Here is a 21,356-nt window from a genome sequence, read left to right as displayed (position 1 = left end):
ATGAATAAATGCAAAGGCCATGATAGAAGAGGGAGAGTATTTTGCACGAGGTTTTCGGTCCCTTTAAAGGCTAAGCCTTAGAGACAGGCCAATTAGATGTCATCACGTGCCAGGCCCCTGGACTGCTTGTTGCAGGGCGCAGAGCAGCGGCGTAAGTCACTGCCCAACCGAGGCCACAGAGGCCCCGACGTGCAGTGCGTCCGCGGCCGCCAGGGGGCTGGACGAGGGCGGCGCCTCGCCCCGAGCGCGGCGAGGCGGAGACGCGGCGACGCTGGCGACGCCTGGTCCCGTGACCGCGAACCCGCCCGCAGCTGCGGCCGCAGACATGCAGTCCCCGGCGGTGCTCGTCACCTCCAGGTGAGCCAGCTCCCCGCCCCGCGCGTCCCCAGTATCTCAGAGCTCTCGGCGGTTTATCCGGCTGGGCCCCGCCGTGTTGCGGGGGAGGTGGCGCGCCATCGAGAGTTCCCGTTCTACAGACGAGGAAACTGAGGCCCCGTAGAGAATGAAGAACTCACCTAAGACCCAGCAGAAGGCCTGGGACTGGCCTTCCCGGCCGAGTTGGGGTCATTTCTTTCGGCCGGAAAAATGCAGCCCCTGTCCTATCAGCGCCCACTGTGTGTATGCCAGGCAGATGCCAGGCACCCGGATTGGGGTCCGGATCTGACCAGCTCAGCCCTGCAGGGCAGACCTGCGGTGCTAGGAGGCGGGCAGTAAGTACCGGTTGCAATGGGAACACAGAGCAGGAGTGCAGACGCTATCCAGGTGGGTGGGGAGGGACAGCTGGCCAAGGAAAGGACAGAGCGCAGAAGTAAAAGCAAGGACCTCCTTGGAGAGGTGGAGGTCTGGGTGAGGAGGCAGTGTGCGACCACCCTGGGCCAGGCCTGGAGGACCCAGCCAAGATGAAACCTGGAAAAGCTAGGAGGGACCTGGTTTTACTTTTTCCCGCCTTTTAAATAGTCCTAAAGAGATGTGCTTCACCCAACTCAAATGTTAGTCTTCCAGCTGTCATCAGAACTTCCTGAGATTTCCAGTCTTGAAAATTATGATTCTTTACTTAAACTCTGCTGTTATGACCTGCTTGGTCTCCTGCTGCAGGCCCTATCTGCAATGGCAAGGTTTCCCAATAGCCACTTCTCTCACTGAGCTTGTTTCCTTTTCTGCAAATAGAGGTTTGAAATTGGTAAGTATGAGCACATCAGCAGTGGACATGCAGGCTGTGACTGGTGCTAGGTGCTTGGGATGAGGGGTGAGTGGTTCCCTCTAGTGTCAACCTGCACATACACGGTAACTGGCACCAGTGCTACTAGTGGTGAGGGCTGAGGAAGTCCCTCTTGCTCATTCCTTCATGTTTAACAGGAGCCACCAGCTCCAGGAGCATACCTGCAAGGAATGAATATCCCTGTACCATAGCCCAGCAGTGAAAGTGGCCTTGCAAGTCAGGGATTTGTGTTTCCTGCCCAACGTCCTCCTGCATGAATCTCCACAGACCCCATGCATCCATTCAGCTGGTCTCTTCTGTGCCAGGTACTGGGCCAGGTTCTAGGATACAATGGTGAACAAAAATGAGGTACTACATGGAGTATTAGCTGGAGCAGTGGACAGCAGGCCAATACTGAATAGGTCAGGCAGGAATGGTAAACACCTAAGAACGATACTGAAGTGATGGGGGAAGTTGAGTAACAGGAGTGCTGTTTTATACGGTGTGGTCAAAGGGCATCTGTCTGATAGACTGGCAGCAGGACAGGTCCATGATAAGCTCTCTAAGGAAAAAAGCCATGAAAAAAGAAATCCTGAAAAAGTATGTCGTTGGCAGAAAGGATAGCAGGAGCCAATTCCTGAGGCCAGTGTGACTGGAGTGGAGGGAGCCAGGAAGAGTGTTAGGTGACATTGGGAGCAGGGGACAAATCAGGCAATGGGAACCCATAAGCAGAGTGGCCTTGTGAACCAGCCTGGTTTACAGAGACTTTGTGGCTGCTGTGCCCATCCACATCGAGCAGAGCATTACACAGGTGCTCACAGGAATTCTCGTGGAGCTCATGGTGGCTGGGCTCAGGGTGATAGGGTAGAGGGGATGGGGAAGGTTTAGACTTTGGATGTGTTAGGAAGATGGAGCTTTCAAGGTTGTTGATGGTGAAGTGTGGGATGTGGGAACAAGGAGTTCAGACAGCCGAAGGGCCTCTGTCCTAGGATCCTGAGAGGAGAGCTGGCTGCTCAGTGGGTTGGTGAGACTGCAGGTTTGTAGACAGAGTGGAATCAACATTTGTCTAAAACAAGTCATTTTAAGGAGCAGTTGACAGTCAAGTTAGAGATGAGGTAGGCCACTAGAAGGGGATAAAATGAGAAGAGAATCTGGACTTCAGGTAGGAATTGGGGTGCCATTGGCCTGGAGTGGTATTCAAGGCCTTGAACCTGGGGAAGATCACCTGAGGACCACAAGAGGAAGAAGGTCTAGGTAGGACACTGTGGGGAAGGTCAGGGGTAACCATGCAAATGAAGTGAGAACTCACCTTTGGACTTAACATCACAGAGGTCCTGAGTGAACTGTGCTAGGGTGGTTCAGTTGCATCATGAGGACAACAGTCTAGTTGGAGTGGGTTCAGAGCCAAAGAGGAGGGCAGGGACTGGAGATGTGACTATAGGCCACACTTAAGTCCTGCTGGAAAGTGGAAGAGAGAGAGCAAGAGGAAAGTCCATCAAAGGACAGCTTTTGTTATAGGACAAGTAGGAGTATGATTGCCTGTTGATGAGAATGGGCCAGAAAGGAGGGAGCATTGATGGTGCAAAAAAGAGAAGGGAGAAGTACATAGTGATGTCCCTGAGCAGGTGCAGGGCCAGGATCCCCTGGCCTTCAGAGGAGCCCAAAAGGTAGCAATGGACAAGGCTGAGTGGCACATTAGTGGATATGCCAGGAAAGTGCAGGTTGTCCCAATTGCATCATTGCCTCAGTGAAATGGGAAGCAGGGTCTTCCAGGGAGAGCAGAGGTGGGGGTTTTCTGAGAGAGGGAATTTGGGTCTATGTCTTGCTACTCAAGGGCTGGTCCCTGAAGCGGACAGAGCAGCAAGAGTATCAGCTGGAGCACCTCCACCCCCCAGAATCAGGACTCCAAGAGGATTTGTAGGCACTGTACAGCTTGAGTAGCTTGGACCAGGCCATAGGTGGGCACACTGCACCAGTGGGCCAAGTCCTGCCTCCCCCACCTCCACCCCACACACTGCTTTAATGACTCCCCCTGTGGGAACCCCCATCTGGATTGGTGTTGTCTACAACTCCTTGTCTTTTGTGCTTTGATGGCAGAGTTGAGCAGTTGCAACTACATCCAATGGCCTGCAAAGCCAGAAATAGTTCCTCTCCGGTCCTTCACAGAACAAGTTTTCCTAGCAGCATAGGGAAATAAAGAGCATGTGAATTCTGCAGGAGACTCGCAGGGCTTGTTGACAGAAAGATGGCTGGGCTACCCTAGCCTTCTGGTTCAGTGGCTGTGTGTGTTTTTCTTACAAGTTCCCAAGTGACACTGGATACTGGTCCAGGAACCATACTTTGAGAACCCCAAGTCTGGGGCAAGGTAGTGTCACCAGGCCCACTGCTTCATCCTAAAGTTAGTGGCCAGGAGCTTCAGGTGGGACCAGGTGGCATGTTCGTGCCTGGGTCCAGGGGCTAAGGAGGCAGGAAACTGGAAAAGTGGACTTTTTCTAGGCCAGTTTAGCACCAGGCAAGAGGTCAGGAGGCTGGGGCCTGAGGCACAGTGATTCCAACTGTGGAATGGGACATGTTGGGGCAGGGGGGGACTGGCATGCAAATCTTGTGCGTTCAGTCAGTCGTGGGTACTCCCAGAGAGCTGGAGCCACGGGAGGTTGTAGTCAAGGGTTAAAGGTCACCTTCAGTCTCCTTACCACCACTGAGGCCCTCCCCAGTTCCTCTCAAGTGCCCTCCTGTCACTTCCGCCCACCTGTGTTCCTTTTTCATGATGATCTTGAAGAAAAGATGCCTCTATTCTTTACAACACCTGGAGGAGGCTGCCTGGGCTCTGCAGCAGTCTGGGGTTGACCCTGGACCTGTAGGACCTTGGGCAGGCCACTCCCTTTGAGATCTCTTTCTCATCTTTATAGTGGAGCTCCTTTGTGGGTTGTGGGACGTGGAAGTGACTTCACATGGCCCACCTGCTGGAAGTACCAGCTGCTTTCTGGCCACCTTAGCCCCTACTCTCCCTTCTCCCTCTGTCCTGGTGACAGTAACACTGTGTGCAATGCCACAAGCTCACCTGTTGTGAAAAAACAGTATTGATTTGCTGGTGTGTTTTCATCTTGCATCCACATGTCCTGGCTGGACTTTGACACCTCCCGGGGGGCAGGTCAGCCTTCAGGCTTCTGAGTGATTTGTGGTCTGGTGTGCTTTACACAGGATGAGATTGTTTCTCGCGGTCACAGTTCTGTGCAGTCAGTGCATACACACACACCTGCAGTCCATGTGATACCCTTTCCCAGCGGATGATGGTGGCATTGTGTTATGAGGGTCAGCATGCTAGTGTGGGGGTGTGAGCGATCATGTGGAAGGGGTACTGGGGGCAGTCATTTGATGGGTTGGGATGGAACTCCAAAAAGGAGGGGCAAGACCAGGCACCATTAAGCTCCAGAGGCTCCTCCTGGCCCGAGCCTCAGCCTAGCGTTTGGAGGGGCCTGCAGGGCGCACAGCAGACCTCGCCTTACAAGAAGAGCCTGGCACATCCTGGGAGAGGCCTTGGTGTGATGTGTGTTTGGCTGCACAGGCCTTCAGCACACCTCACGCAGGGTGAGGAATGCACCTGACATCTTTCCTCATTTCTGAGAGAACATTTCATGGTCTTTGCTTTGCGTGCAATTCGTTTTCTGAGTAGCATAAACAACTCTCTGGTGGGCTCAGGTGACCATTAGCAGCTCTTCAAGAGCAGCAGCTTGGCCGATGCATCCTCACAGCCTCAAGAGAGATACCGACTGCCTGAAGGAGGCAGCTGGCCAGTGTCCTGCCACTTCCCATGTCACACTAGTTCCCAGCTAGCAGACTGTGGTCCCTCCCCTGCCCTCTGACTAGCTGAGGAGGTGCGCATATCTTTCGAGGTTCCTGGCAGGTTTTCAGTCCTGCTTTGTCTACACAGACCTGGGTGCCTCGTTTGGTCTGCATGGAACCTCCAGAATGCCACCCCCAAATTTGGCAATACTCAACATGATTGTGGTTTTCAGCAAGCCCCATCCTTCTCTGTTTCCTGCTAGGAACAGACCTTTGTTCCTGAGGCTGGGCTTGGCGAGGGGCTGGTGTGTAGCAGGACAGGTGGCTTGGAGCAGTGACCACTGACGATGGACAACAGAAAAACAGAAAGTCTAGCACCAAGTCTGCCAGGCCACACGGAGGTCCTGTTTGCATTTCAGTCAAGAAGCTTGCCGACCTGAACCTGAACTTTACTTGCCTTCTTTTCCTTTGGCAGGCAAGTTCAGAATGTCCACACCGGCCTTGACCTGACCGTGCCCCAGCACCAGGAGGTGCGGGGCAAGATGATGTCTGGCCACGTGGAGTACCAGATCCTGGTGGTAACCCGGCTGGCTGCTTTCAAGTCAGCCAAGCACAGGCCTGAGGATGTTGTCCAGTTCTTGGTGAGTGGGGGATCTTAGTCAGACTGCTTCAAGGTGCCCAGGGTCAGGTGGGAAGACACACCTGCCCACCAGGGTGCAAGTCGCATCAGGGAGTGGCACTTCTCTGACCTGTGCTCTCTCAGGACTTGGAGTGCAGGACTGTTATATGAAGGCAGTGCAAGAGTCAGGTGCTTACAGTTCACAGGGAGATAGACTTGTAAAGAGGTAGATACAGACAGGAGCAGTAGGGGACTGGAGGAGTATGGAGAAGGGGCTCCTACCCCACCTTGGGGGAATGGTTCTGAAAACTTCTCAGAAGAAGCGAGGGCACAGCGTTTGACAAGGCAGGTGATTCTAATCGGTAAAAGAGGAGGAAGGGGTTCCCAGACTGAGGGCTGAGGCACTGGGTTGGTGGTGTTGGTGTGTGTAGGAGGAGGTGGACTCTGAGTAGTTGTATGTGGTCCTGGGACGAAGTGGGAAGAGGCAAGGATGGATGACAGGCAGGATCCAAATTGAGCCTACCCTTGTCTTGCAGCCAAGTAGGAGTTTTAGGCAGGGCAGTGACACCATCCTGTCTTCCCTGAACCAGCAGATCTGGTGGGAGTGTGGAGTTGGACAGGAAGGACCAAGTTGGGAGCAGGGAGTCCAGTTCTGAGGCCAATGCAGTGAGCCTCAAGGCGAGGGCTTGGAACAGGCTGGCAGCTGTTGGTAAGAAAGGGAGAGAGAGCGGAATGGATGTACAAGGTAGCAAACGTGCTGCTTCTGTTGGCTGAAGTCAAGAGAACAGGTCTGAGGGGCATGTCGAGTGTGCAGTGTCTGCCCAGTGGATGGATACTGGAAGCTCACGCTGAGGACAAGGTCAAGCCAAAGACAAAGGTTTGGAGACACCAGCTTGGAGGTAGTGTCAAAAGTCTGGGAGTGAGTGAAGCTACACAGAGAACAGATGTGGAGGGTGAGGGAAGGGCTGAAGAGAAAATCCTGGGGACACCAGCAGGTCAGGGCCAGATGAGGAGAAGGAAAAGAACTGGCCATCTTGGCATCACAGGAGCTAAGGGAGCAGAGTTTCAAGAAAGGGTGATATCACACATTTGTTTATTATCTACCCTTTGGCCTCTTATAAAAAGGGTCTGGACCTGGTGACCAAGAAAGACAGGCTACAGGATTTTTAGGAAAAGGGAAAATGAGCTAGAGCCTTGCAGTACATAAGGGAACATTCTGCAGCTCACACGCAGGTTGATTCTGAATTTCCTGGCAGCCAAGGTAAAAAGGGAGACAATCGCATAGCTCTGGTGACCTGTGAAAGGAGACCAAAAGAGAAATATGTGGCACTAACCTGTTTTTAAGGGCACTGAACCACATCATGAGGACAGCCAAAAGCAGCAGTGCTGTTTTTCGTTTGCTCGCTCCTTAGAGCAACTCTTGGTGTTATCCTAGGTGGACGGCGAGCTGGTGGTTCTGGGTGTGCATTGTTCTGAGTGTGGCTGAGCTCTGCAGGGACATTTGCAGTTTCTGGTGATTTGAGTTGACCCAGGATGAAGCTCAGTGCACCCATGTCTTCAGAGCCAGGAGCAGAAAAGGAGAGCATGTGAGATTGTGGCTTCTGGGCCTGGGAGAAAGGCAGCATTCTGAGGGCCTTCAGAAAGCACTCAGTCCTGTGCAAAGGTCCAGAATTACCTGTGGGGCCTATGAGGGGATGTCCATAACATCTCCATACACCATACCTGTGCCATGCTGTCTTAACAGTGATGCCTCGCCTGTGGAGTGCGAGCACATACGTGCGCACAAGTGTGTGTGCACAGGTGTTTCTCGGGCATTTTGAAATACCTGCGAGAGCAAAGGAGAACTCATTTATTCCCCGTGGGATCTGGGGCTGCAGCCCAAAGTTGCACATCGCCAGCAGTCTTCCGAGTTTCATGATCAGCTAAAAGATTTCATGAGCATTTTGCATCAACTTCTTAAAAGGATGCATACTTTTTAGGAGCCTGGTAGAGTACATCTGGGGTCCCAGCTACTCAGGAAGCAGACTTCAGATGACTGAAGTCCAAGGCTAGCCAGACAAAAGTGTGAGGTCCTATCTGAAAAACAAATACAAGGCAAAAGGGCTGGGGGTGTGGCTTAAGTGTTAGAGCACTTGCCTGGGCAGTACAAGACCCTGAGACAGTCCTCAGTACTGAAATGAAAAGAAAGAAAGAACAACAACAACGAAAAGCCACTTACTCTTCAACACAAACATGCACTTAATTGCTAACCCTGGAGCAAAGCTGGCCTCCAGGAGGAGACGCTGTATATGAGGTTTAGCAGATACCCTGTGTGTACTCACAGCACAGGTGTACACACCCATTAGAAGTCCGTGGAGCATTACTATCTGCCCAGTGCTCAGTAGTGCCTGACACATAGAGGGCACCAGGTAATTGTGAGTTCCCACCTCAGCTCCCTGTTGCCGTTGTTGCTGGTGCAGGTGCTCCCTGATGTCCTAGCAGTGACACAAATGGATGGCATGGGAGCCAGGCTTAGAGCTCTCTGCCTCTCATGCTGCCCTCTTGGTGAGTCTTTTCCCACCTGCATGTAGCAGTCTAGCCAGCAGAGGGCGCTTGGCCTGCTTGCCTGCCTGGCTGGAGTTGCCAGTTGCTCCTAACATCTCAGGGGAGATCCTGTGTAAAGATACTGTGGGAAAGGATCCCCTTGCCTTTCCTTGGCTCTGCTCAGGAAAGCTCCAGAGTTAGGATTTTGTGCTCAGCTGTGGATAGCAGCACCCTGTCCCAAACCACTCCCCATTTCTGGGTTTTCTGAAACCCCCAGCCACCTACTGGTGTCTAGAACTCGTGAGCTGTAGGGGCTGGGTGATGATGCTGGTTAGCCAGGTGTGGGGGGTCCTCCAGGCCTCCCTAGCCTGAGTGTCTGGGGATGCCTCAGTCCAACTGCACTCCAGCATGTCAGAGATGATTCAGAGGGGGCAGGCTGGGCCTGGGGATGCTAGTAACCCATGCTTCACCCTCAGTGCTGCTACAGACTCATCAGGAACATGGATTCAGCCTCCAGGGAAGCACCAGGAGTCCAGGTCCAAGGGGACTCGGACTGTTGGTGGAGACTGTGACCCAGGGGAGGTGACTGTTCTCTGACCCTATATGAGTTACACAGACCACAGTAGTTGTGCCAGAAACCATCGTGTTGTGACTGCTTGCCCAAAATGAGCTGGGCATCCTACACAGAGCAAATGTGCAGCAAGAGCACAGTAAGTGAATGAGCAAATGCTTGGTTGCTTAGGGGTTGTGGAGAATGGCCAAGGAGGAGGAGGAGAGGGCCAGCCTGTGGCCCTGCAGGAGGGCAAACACTGCCCTGGAGGACTCAGGTGACTTAGAACCATTTTACAGCAGCAGCAGAAGCCCTGTCTGGCTTCACCCAAACTCCTGTGGGCTGAGGGTCCTGACAGCAATCAGAGAACCAGCTTCACCCAAACTCCTGTGGGCTGAGGGCCCTGACAGCAATCAGAGAACCAGCTGTGGCCATGCTTGCATCTACTGCATGGCAGGACTGGCCCTCAAAAGACCATGACTGGTTCATGGGAGAGAGTGATAAGAGATCTGTACTAAGACAAGAGAACTCACGGTGTTGCTGGAAGATGATATCACAGCTGAGCAGGTGCTGAGATCACCCTGCTAATGCACAGAAAACCCGGAAGGGAGGAAGGAGCTGTGTTCATCTGCAGGCCAGGCAGGGGATCCTGGATCAAATGTCTTTACCTGGACCTTTAGCAGAGCCTAGAATTGCTCCATTATTATATCTTCCCATTGGGCCTATGAACAAGAGTCTGAGGCAGGGAGGCAGGCGATGTGGCAACAGGCCGACACCAGGCACACATCTGGTTGTTCACTCAGGAAACCATGTTCTCCTCTCATTCCAGGTCTCCAAAAAGTATAGCGAGATCGAGGAGTTTTACCAGAAGCTGAGCAGTCGCTACACAGCAGCCAGCCTGCCCCCGCTGCCCAGGAAGGTTCTGTTTGTTGGAGAATCTGACATCCGGGAAAGAAGAGCCATGTTTAATGAGATTCTACGCTGTATTTCCAAGGATGCCCAGTTGGCAGGCAGCCCAGAGCTGCTAGAATTCTTAGGTACCTGAGGCTCTGTCTCACATCCCTGAGGTCTCCCTGGCCTAGGACCTGCCTTACTGCCCTGGCTCAGCGGGAGTAAGTCCACTGCTCCTTCCCACACTTGGGAAGTTTAGGCCAGTCTATTGAGGGAGGTGGGCCTCACTGACATCCTTGGGCAGGAAGAGACCCAGTCCTGAAGGAACTGACCATTGGGATGCCAGATGGGCTCATTCAGGGCAGTCTCTATAGTATGACTCCACCCAGGTCTTCCCGGCCAGCCCCCAACCTAGAGCTCCCTCCACTCACACACTCATGCATGCCAGCCAGGCCTGGAGGCATGACACCCAGTGAAAGCTGTGCTTGTACAGCTAGCCCAGTGTCCTGGTCTCAGGATACCTCTCTTCCAGAGTCATGGATGTGAACCCAGGGCCTCAGTGTCCTGGCCCCTCTCTTTCTTCAGATTTCTCATCTGTAAAGTGGGAAAGTAATTAGCTGATTGGCAATCATGATTGTATGAACTCATCCACGTGAAGTTCCTGGAACCGCCCACCTCACAGGAAATAGTGGCTAAAATGACTCCCCTACCCCAGCACACCCTGCCTGCTCCCAACCCTCAGAGCAGCATCCACCGTGTTCTCCTGGAGGAAGAGACAAGCCCCCGCTGGTGGTGATGGTCTCCCCCTGACAAGTCTATGATTGAACATGAATGCTTTTCTGACTTCTTTGCATCTCCCAGTTCCATGAGGGAAGGACATTTCTCAAACAGCAAATTAACTAATTTTTAAAAAGTGATGGTTAGGAAATGAAGCAAAACCAGCAGATGCACAGAAGGACTGGGCAGGACACCTTGCAGGAGCCAGGTTCCCTATACCCATTTCTGTGACCTGCACAAGGGTCTGGGGTCTCTTCTGTCCATTTGCTACAATGGACAGAGAGCTATGGCTCTTCTGCTCTGCCTGTCTCCAGGGCTGTGTGCACAGTGATAAGGGGGCATGCATAGCTGGAAGAAAGGCTCAGGATATCCTTGTCCCTCTGTCACGGAGAGGGGAACAGAGTGGTCCTACTTCTCTAGCCACTCTGCCCCAGTTTTCTCATCTGTAAAATGGACACACAATTGTAATTTTGTTCATAGGGTCTTCTGATATTTAAATGTAAGGTGCTTACATGAGACTGAAGGGTCACGAGATTTTGAATGCCATCTTGACCTTTGAATAAAAAAAAACAGCCTAACATTATGCAATATAATTGTTATCACTCAGTACATCCTGTATGAGAACTAATGAACACTTTCTAGAGCCAGACATGGTGGTGCACAGCTATAATCGTGGCTACTCAGGAGGCACAGTTAGGAGGATCATGCTTTGAGGTTGGCCTGGGCAAAAGCATAAGACCCTATCTAAAAAACAAACTAAAAGCAGAAAGGACTGGTGTGTGGCTTGAGTGGTAGAGCGCATCCCTCATAAGGAAGTCAATCCCTAGTGCTACCTAAAGAAAAGGAGGACACTTTTTTAACCTAAAGGGTGATGTTTTTTTCTTAGCATGTAATATAATCATGCAGAAGGACAATTACATATGTGCTTACAATGTATCTTAATCAGACTCACCCCCTCCATAATTCTCCCTCATTGCCCCCCTTCCAAGAACAACTTTAACAAGTTTCATTGTTCTATATTCATACAGGAGTACAAAATACATCCACCACATTTGCCCTCCTCAGGGTGATTTTTTTTTTAAGTGAATGCTTTGAAATATAAACTCCCAAATCACTACTTACATAGAGATGAACAAGTAGTCCAAACCCACGCTCCTCAAACTGTCCATGGGGGGGACTAGCTTTTTATTCCCAGCCTGCCACAGACAGATAATTTCACAAAGATCGAATGCTCAGATGCTATGATGATGCCATACTGCTGCGGAAGTTTCTGGATGCTAGTTCTCCCTTTCTGAACTTACCTCATCCTGGATACCTGCCACCAGGTGGTCACAGTTTGTTCTGCCTCCCTCCCACCCAGACTCACCATCTTAGCTGGGGCAGAGTGGTGCCAGGAAGCTGCAGGGAGCCCTTGGCCTCAGATCCTGGCATGGAAGGGTGTGGTGAGGTGCCTCCTGCACCTCAGAGGTGGGTACCAAGCCCCTTCTTTTCCGTCTTCCTCCACAGGCACCAGATCCCCAGGAGCTGCGAGTCTTGCCAGCAGAGATTCCTCCATTCTGGATGGCACAGACAGGGACAGGGATGAGGAGGAGGCCTTTGACTTCTTTGAGCAGCAGGACCAAGTGGCAAATGAGGGTCTGCCTGTGCTGGGCCCGAAGGGCAAGGATGCAGAGAAGTTCTTGGAGGAAGAGGAGGAGGAGGAAGAGGAAGCTTTGGATCCTCTGGGTATCATGTGGTAGGTGTCCTGATGTCCACAGGACCCTTTTCTGGCTTGTTCCAGGTTTTCTGGAAACAGCTTCTGCCTCCCTCGCTCCTTAGAGTTTTGAGAAGGCTGCGTCCTGGGCCCCCACTTAGGGTCTGGGTCATGGGGCCTCAGCCTGATGTGCTCAAGGGGACTCTGCTCAATCTCAGTGTCATCCATATCTTTGGGGCTGGGATCAGCTAGCCCTTGCCTTTCCCTGGTCACAGGGTGTCCCTACCCCTGGCTCTGTACTGAGGCCTGGCAGAGTTGTCCCCACTCACTTCAAGTAGCCCATGCTGACGGACCCAGCTGACTGGCACCAGAGGTTGGGCTCTTCTTCCAGCCAAGTGCCTGGTGCTGTGACTGTACCTCCCTGGACTGCCTCACCGTCTGGCACGGGGACAATTGAAGGCCTCTATGAATCATGTAAGTAGAGGGGACTGTGACCCACAGGTCCTGACTGCATGTGATACAGAGAGGTAGCATGAGCAGGGATGCCATGGCCAGTGGCCAGTGTCCCCCTCACAGGCACACACACCCCGTAACTACAGATAAAAGACAGGTAACCAGGTGTCTCTTTGCCTTTCCTGGCCTTCTGACTGCCTTCAGCCAATCAGTGAGCTGCTCCTGGGTCCCTACTGCATGGACCATCCTGTGCTGGGGTGGGGGAAGGAGGCACAGGCTGGATAAGGGGATTGGAGAGCCACGTGTCTTCTTCCAGGCTCCCTCTGATAGACACAGGCTGAGAAGTTTGTCAGGATGTCCCAACCAGAAGGTAGTGACTTCCCTAATGGGAACCAGGCCATTCAGCCACCCCTAGGACCCTCATTCTTTCATCTTCCTCCACCCAACAAGGAGTTAATGTTTTCTGGGCACCTTCAATGTGCTGGGCGTTGTACATTATACTCTACATACCCCATCTCATTAGTCCCCTGCCTTATAATCAGCTATTAGCCCATTGTGCAGATTAAAGCAACTGAAACGTGCAGAGACCACATGCCAGCCCAAGGTCAGACAGCTGGTAAAGGATGATACTGGGGTTGGAACTGAGGTTGAGACCCTGGACTTCTGGGGCTTGAATCCTGGCTGTGCCATTCACCAGTCATGTGTCCTTGGTCACTTTACCTCTTTCTTTGGTTTTCCTCAGTGAAAACAGGCTCTTGATGGTACCTCTTAGGTCTCTTGGAAGATTAACTGAGTTGCATAAATGTTAGCATTAGCTGTCACCACGGTCCCCTCTTCCTATGGAATCAGACCATGGACCAGGTTGCCCTTCTCCCTTCCCATGACCAGTGGGTTTAAGGAAGACTTCAGTCTATAGTCTGAAGACCTCAGTCTGTAGAAGAAGAGGCCTGCCTTGTGAGACCTGCTCCAGAAACTAGAGTCTATGAGGAATCAGGCAAAGACAGATTCAACTTAAATGACATGCAGAATGAGGTTCTAAAAGTACAGCGGCTCTGCATGGGCCGTCCTGCCTAAGTGGGGTATATGGGTGGGGGCAGCAGGGCTATAGACCAGTGTAGAGGAGATAAGGATTCCCACTGAGAAAAGGTGGCCAGGGTTTAGGGAAACACAGTAGATTCAGGGAAGTCCATCTCTCAGCAGCCCTTCAGCCAACCTTGTCCTGGAAAGGGGTCAAGGCCACAGGTGAGAACAATGGGAGATAGTGGGGGACAGGGAGAAGCCTATAATAAATAGCTAGCTCCATGCCAGCCTTGTCAAGCCTGGGCTCTGCTTGGGCTTATTTTGGTAAGGAGAAGGTGTTGTTTGAACTCATGCTCTGTCGGTTCTGAGTAACCACATGGAGTGCCAAGCTGAAACGGACTTCAGTAATGTGCGCCAGCCTTTGGCTGAAGGGCACACTTAGCAAAGCAGCTCCTTTTTTGGGTAGGAAAATGCTCTTTGGGGTTGTCAGGTTTTGCCTTGACTTTTCCACTTATTCCAGTAGCAAGAGTGTCGGGAGGACATGGCAGCAGGCCTGGGACCCCCTGCCCTCAACTCTCTATTCTGGCTCTTGAATCCTAGAAAAACTCAGTACCTAAGAAGAACCCCCCTCTCCTGCCAGATTTTTCCTTTAAGGACTCGTGACAGCAGCTGATACTGTCAGCTGTGTCAGGAATAATAAGTAATATTTTTCACGAGCTTTTTAAATGTCAGGGACTGAGCTAATTAGCATTTGCTTACCTTTAAGACAGCACTTCTGAAACTGTTTTGCTATGACCCACAACAAAAATTATATTGTATGTCATGATCCAGAACACGTGTATACAAATTTCATAGGAAACTGGAACAAATTTCAAGAACACATGGGAAAACTTACGATGTGTACTGTACTCTGACATTTCTGGTCCTGTTTCATTTTGTGAAAAGATAATGATGCACCAGACTTATTTCCTGGCCCATTGTGGGCACAGGGTGGGAAGTGGAGAGCTAGGAGGCTGACAGCTGGCATTGGCTTTGTTTTGTATATTAGGAAACTGAGGTCCAGAGTTGGGTTGCTCGTCCTCATTCATGTAGCCTGCAGATGGCAGAGCCAGCCCAGGAGGCCACTTCTGACCCGCTCTTTCGGCAATGTGGGAGGTGGGCAGAGCCCTAAGATTGTTCCCTTTTCGCTGAAGGATACAGCTGAGCAGGGGCTTGGCCTTGGTGTGGGACAGAGCCAAACCTTGAGGTCAGGTTCACCCCTCAGCCTCCCATGGACACCCAGGCAGTCTTGCACAAGGTTGCCCACCTCTCCCATTGTTGGGGACATCCTCTTCTTCACAGGCAGCTCATGTTCTGTGTTCCTCAGTTCATTTGCTCACACAGCAGCCCTGACTCTCAAGCTCCCATCCTGGCCTGGCTTTGGACCTCCTAGAGCAGTCACCATTTCCGTGCTCCAGGCCCCAGGTCTTCCCTGCTGTGTACACCGGGGGGCAGTGTGGCTCCACTGCAGAGCTGCCTGCATGGGTGGGAGTGGTAGGCACAAAGCTGGAGCCCAACTGGCCTGGCTTTTCTTTGTCTTTTCGGCCTGCCCCTGATTAGGGAAAAGCCATATTATTACACCATTACAGAGCACAGAAAGACAGAAGAGCCCCACACCACACCAGCCCATCCCAGCCCTGCACCTTCCCTTATTCTGGGGGGTTGTTCTCTGACCCTGCCCCAGTGCTGTGTGCATAACTGCAGACGTGGTGCACGTGTGGTTTTACATTGCCACCTTTTCACTCCCTGCTCTCTCTTCATGGCCAATCTCTGTTTTCATATTTAACTCTGTCTTCGTGGTCTGAGAAAATTGAAGTTCTGCCTTCTGCTGCAAACAGTCTGCTAGAAACATTTATCATTGGAACTCAAATAATACACAACTAGTAGAGAGCATTAGAAAACATGGGTGAAAGTCCTTTCGCCAAAAATGCAAATACTTTCGAATCTTCATGTCTTACTACCCAATGGGATTGTGCTGTGTGTGCTATTCGTAATTTGGTTTTTTCAGTTTATGCGATTTTTCCAGATCAAAAAATCCGTCTCTCCAGTCATGCTCTGCCAGTCTCTCAGGTTGATGCGCTGAGAGTGGCACTGCCAGGCCCCTGCTTGTGGACATTGTCCTGTTGTCATAGGCTGTCACAGGCAACAACTTGAGCACATGTACAGAACTTGCATTCTGTTGAGTTTCCCTCCAGTACAGGTCCCAGAGTGAGGTCCCCGAAGCTTCTGCTGGGGATTGTGGTGGGGGCTCAAGTAAAGACTGCTTCAGGGCTATGCAGCCCTGCTAGAGGCCCCTCTCCTTCTTCAAGTCCTACCCACTTCCTCCCCAGCCTGCATCCCAGTCCCAGGGAGCCCCTGTGCAGGCTCCAGGTCCCTGAGGACTCAGCTTCCCTCAGGACAGCTGGCTCCTGTGCCTGCGTGTCTGTTAGGCTGACATCCCATGGGGAGTCCCGTGCTGTGGCCTCAACTGGTGAAGCTGTACATCTTTTTGGAATGCTGTGTTTCGTTGTCATTTTTTTATACAGATTTTACTTCATTTTCCACAAATAAATGCCATGTTTTAGTATATTTTAAAGACCAGGCATGGTGGCTCATGCATGTAATCCTAGCTACTCAGGAGGCAGAAATCTGCCCCAGTTCAATGCAAGCCTAAGCAAAAAGCTCAAGAGACTTCATCTCAACTGATAAAAAAAATTGGGTCTTGTGGTATACACCGATCATCGCAGTTATGAGGAAGCATAAAGTAGGAGGTCTAGGCCAACCGGGGCATAAACAGGAGACTCTGTCTCCAAAATAACCAAAGCAAAAAGAGCTGGAGGTGAGAGTCAAGAGGTAGAGCGCCTATCTAGGATGCACAAGACCCTGAGTTCAAACCCCGATACTGCCACAAAAAAAAAAAGTGTGTGTGTGTGTGTGTAATATATATTACTGTCTACCTTTGGATGAAATTATACTCTTGAGTGATTCCATGGTTTTAAATGCCCCTGGCACACTGCAGGTGCCCCCAGATTTGCTAGCCCAGCATTTAGAATTGAGGCAGTCCCCTAAGGCGAGCTGAGGCTGGAGCTCTGGGGATGGGTGGCCTCAGCCTTGCCCCCTGAGGGGTTCACCCTCCCTTGGGTGACTCTTGCTAAATAAATAGAAGTGCCCTCACTTCTGGACTGGGGAATTTAAGCCTGGGCACCCAAGCCTTCCCTGGATTCCACCAGTGTAGCAGAGAGCAGCTAGGAGCTACATCAGCCTGAAAGTGGGTAGAGATGCAGATTCTCAGGCCTTCTGGACCCTGGTTGGAGCCCCAGACTCAGGTTTCAAAAAACCCTCCCACTGAGTCCTATGCAAGTTTATGACCGAGAAGCCTAGAAACTAAACTCAAAGAATGGGAGATGCCTGCTGCCCCTGAGGTCAAGGAAAGGGTGGTCCCTTGACTTTGTTTCCCTACTTGCTTCTGCTCTTCTACTTTTCCCTGCTCCTGCTGGAGGAGTTCCCTGGTTATCAGATACCATGGTTGGGAGTCTGGGCTGGCCTGGCCTCATTGCTCTGGTACCTCCATGGGCCCTGGCCCTGACTTGGCCAGTCCCAAAAGAGTGAGAAAAACAAGAGGCAGGACATACAGCCACCCTCATCCTAGAGCACAGCACTTTCTCCCAGCTGCATTGCCCATCTAGGTACTTAGTGCTCCTGGTCCAGCCTGAATGGAGGGGACCATGGGACCACATGGGGACCACAGATAGAAATAGTGGTTTCTGCCTTTTTAGTTCAGTAGCAAAATCTTTGGTTCAAGAGAAATCTCATACAGAAGCCTAATGTACTAAAGAGACTGAAGTAGAATTGCCTGTGTTCAGAGAGGAGCAAGGACTGGATCTTTGTACCCCCAGCCTCAGCCCTACCCCCTGAGCAGCTTTGGGGGAAAGGCAAGTTCTTATGAAAATGTTATCACTATTTAAGATTTACCCTGGAGAGGCCTCCGTGTGTGGGAACAACAGTTGTAAAGGCAGCTTCCCCATTCCCTATGGTTACACAGATACCAGCGTTCCCTGCTGCCAGGTGCACCTGCACACCTGGAGGTGGCAGGCTTACCTCCTGCTGCTTTATTTAAGAGGAAACAGCTTGCTGGACTGAGCCCTTGCTGGGATTATGGTTACTTCACTCCTTGGGGGAGAGAACCTCGGGACAGATATCTGCCATCCTCCTGCCTGAGGCTGCCCTTAAGTCCAAACACTCATGGCATGACAGAGTTAGTGAACTGTGAGATGTACGCAGTCTTGAGGTTGTTCAAGTTGAGGCACCTTCCCAGGATGACACAGAATAGTCTGAGAGCCAGAGCTGGGAGTCTCCTGACTGTTGGCTAATAGTTTACCTTTCATCCCCAACTGAGACGCCTACCTGTATCAACTGTAGACCCCTCAGCCCTCATCCACTCTCTGTTGTTGGTTTGTTTTGGGGGGTTTTGTTTGTTGGTTTGTTTTGTTTGACGGAACTAAGGATTAAACCCAGAGCCTTGTGCTTACTAGGCCAGTTGACTCACCCCCCAGCCCTTTGTTTTGTTTTCAGAATAGGATCCTTCTAATTTGCCCAGGCTGGCCTTTATCTTGAGATCCTCCTGCCTCTACCTCCCAGTAGCTGGGATTACAGGCATGGGCCACCACACCCATTTCTGCTGTGTTTTGATGCTATAGGTGATGGGCATTTTCCATAGCCAGGACATCCAGCTTCCCCCAGTCCTGTCAACTTTTTGAGTGGCATGGGGCATTAATGGAGACAAAGGAAGACCACCCAAATGAGAACTACCAAAGGCTATTTGCTCAGAGTGTGCCATAGCCAGAGAGGAAACGGGCACTGTCACCTATGGTTGCCAGAGACTTGAAGGCAGCCTCACAGTGAATAAGCCGACAGCTGTGCCATCATTAGAGTCTGTTGGCATAGGGACCTAGAAACGGTGCATCCTGTGTCCTATGTGATAAATTAGGGTGGTGTGTTGGCTTTCTCTGACTGGTTCCACTGAGTGGGAAGTAGAGGTAACAGAGAAAATGGCAATTAATGAGCATATCTTGGCCATCCAGGACTGACTACCACAGAGGCTGTGGTATGGCTTCCTGGGCTGGTTGCTGCAGGCTGTAGGTTGGAACTCTGCTTTCTTATGTGGCCTGGCCCTTGTTCCTTTGTGTGTTCTGTCTCAGGATGATTTGGGCATGAGCAGGGCTGGGTGTTCATCTTAGGCAGAGGATATGAGCCTCAACAGCCAAGACCTCCTGGTTTCCTGGCAGTGCATGGTAGATAAGAGGCAGTGTCTGGCCCCGGAGCAGAAAAGGTAAAATGATGTCCCTCACAATCTAAGAAGGGGAGAGTCATTGCTGAGATCCTGGTGCCCAAGGTTAGGCTCTGACCTGGAGGATCTTGGAGAATGGGACTGTGGCTGTTGAGAGGATGACCCTGGGGAACCATAGTCGTACTGGGTGTCCAGGGTCCGTTTCTGAAGTCTGCTGGGTGAGAAACGTGACTTGGGCATCATCAAGCAGCACTTATGATCTCGGCTGCTGGCCTTGCCCTATACAACCTGCTCACAGGCTCAAGAGCATTTCTCTGTGTGTGTACTGCCTCCTTATTCCCCTCTACCTGATAAGAAGATGTTCAGACAAGTACATGACTGGCACAGGTCATACACAGGTTCTGTGTGTCCCTCCCTGGCTGCTCCTTTCTCAGCATAAGCCCACAAACAGGGTGTACCTCACACCCACTGCCTCCTCCCTTTGTGACCTGCTGCCCAACTGTTAGGCATTTCTAGTGTGCCAAACTTTGCCCACTGTGACATTTCCACAGGCCTGGCCTCTGCTGGAGCATAGCTTTCACACCTCTGTTAATCCTCCATCAGTACTTCTTTGAAGCTCTGGTGTGTCCAGTGAAGCTGCCTGGATCCTCAAGGTGGGCCCCTCTCCTGGCAATCGCTTCTCCACTAAATAACATTGTATTGGAATGAATTTCAGAAAGTCATTTGTTGGTACTCTGAGAATTTTGTCTAATTGAAAAAAACCAAGACAGCCGAGTTTAAGATGAAGACATGAAAAGTACTTCATTTTAAAGCAGGAAAAGTTTCATCATTAGAAAGGAGGTTGGTATCTGTATTTAGTGAAGAGCATCCCTCTGGATTTGAAGGTAACAGTCCTTTGGTCTGTGTCTCAGCTATGGAAAGACCTGCCACCTTCTATCCAGACCCAGTTGAACTGGCTGTGTCTGGGAGATGCCTTTGCCACTCCTGTCCACTCCAGTCCTGGTCAGCTGGTCCCATTGCTGGTCTGCTGTGAGAGGTGGGTGAATCTGGAATGGTGCCACAGGACTTCTGGGTGGCCAGAGGAGAGGCTGCTCTCCTGTGTCAATCACTGTCACCAGAAGTGTCTGAGCTACAGGGAGCAGGCCACTTCTTGGCCAGTCAGAGCTTTGGAGCTGTCAGCCATGGCAGCTGCCTCCTCTCCCTGCGTGTGCTGCACGCCTGACTGCAAAATGTGGCCCAGTCTACACATCTGTCTCCTGTCAGGCACACGGCAGGGGAGCTGGAGTCTGTACACCAGCATGAACATGCTTATACTCGCCTGTGCACATTCAGAAGCCCCTGCCTGCCTCGTGCAACCTGTGCTGGACTAGACTCCTCTCTAGGTGGCCCTCATGACCTGCACAAGTTTATTAGAAGCCAGGGGCTTCCTGCAGATCTGTGCCTCATCCCTGGTGACAAGAGTCTGATTGTTTCCAGCCTTCCCCTCAATAACAGAAGAAGAGGGCATCGTTTGTCACATCATCTCAGCATCACCTCCAGGAAGCTGTCGCCAGCACCTCAGGCTGGCTTGGCTTCTCCCTCTGGACAGTAGTCTATGACAGACGGGACTGTCCTGTGTGGAATGATTGGTGTATGTGTGTGACTGCTCAACCCTGAGCTTCTGGGCATGGTGGAGGGTCTTACTCATGTCTGTCCATGTCACCTAGCACAGGGACCTGTGAGTGGGAGCTGGACAAGTTGCTCTCAGAATGGCTGAGAGGCTGATGGGGAGACCCTGTGGAAAAGGGAGTGGAAGGCCTTCCCGACTTAGGCACTGAGACCCTGTCTCACTGCCTTAATCTGCAAGAATAAGTAGGAGTAAGTCTGAATTAGAGATAGGCTATCACCTTGTCTATCTGTCTGCCTGCCTGTCCTTCCTTCCCTCCTTTCTATGGCCGATTCACTAACCTCCTTTCCTTCCATCCATCAACTCTCCAGCTACACAGACGATAGGTGCCATTCAGACAAGACCGTGGGGTTTTTGGCACCAAAGCTCTGTGTTTCTTAATGTCCTTTGTCTCTGTGTGCTATGGGAACTGGAGGGTTGGGGAGGGGTGCAGATTGGCTGTGTGGGGTCAGGTAGAGTGCAGACAATGCCTGACTAAGCAGATCCATGTACTGTACCTTCACTTTACTGCAGTTTGAGAAAAGACCACAGGCGCTGGGAGCATGGCTCAAGAAGTAGAGCACTTGCCTGGCAAGCTCAAGGCCCAGAGTTCAACCCCAGTACTAACAAAAAGAAAAGAAAAGACCATAGATGTCTCCAGGGAGAAAAAGACAAACATGCATCTAGTTTGAGAGAGAGGGACAGTCCAGCCTCATTTGTGCTGTCAAGACCAGATGCGGGTGGGAGAAGGGATAGCCTGGAATCCTACATGGCTTCGTGCTTGTTCTCTGGCACTTCCTTTGTTCTTCAGATGACACCTCTCTACAAGCTTCCTCTCATTGAGCCTTGCTCCCCTGCTCCATGGAGCCCCTTGGCTGGGTAGGATGTGGGTTTAGTCT

At 51.5% G+C, this 21,356-nt stretch overlaps 1 protein-coding gene across 2 annotated transcripts in view; it reads left to right on the top strand.

The window, feature by feature from the left end:
- The first annotated feature begins 233 nt into the window (after positions 1-233).
- Positions 234-21,356, top strand: part of Hs1bp3 (HCLS1 binding protein 3) — a 34,136-nt gene continuing 13,013 nt past the window's right edge. The window contains exons 1-4 of one of the 2 annotated variants that reach the window (XM_074049246.1): positions 234-357; positions 5,457-5,622; positions 9,503-9,710; positions 11,848-12,076. In XM_074049246.1, the coding sequence (XP_073905347.1) occupies positions 326-357; positions 5,457-5,622; positions 9,503-9,710; positions 11,848-12,076 (635 nt within the window). In that variant the 5' untranslated portion in view covers positions 234-325. Of the gene's footprint in view, positions 711-5,456; positions 5,623-9,502; positions 9,711-11,847; positions 12,077-21,356 lie in introns of both variants that reach the window. The other variant, XM_074049245.1, reaches the window with a different exon arrangement.

Source organism: Castor canadensis, chromosome 12 (assembly GCF_047511655.1).
Source record: "Castor canadensis chromosome 12, mCasCan1.hap1v2, whole genome shotgun sequence".
Classification (NCBI taxonomy): domain Eukaryota; kingdom Metazoa; phylum Chordata; class Mammalia; order Rodentia; family Castoridae; genus Castor; species Castor canadensis.
This window is presented reverse-complemented; position numbering and strand designations above follow the sequence as displayed.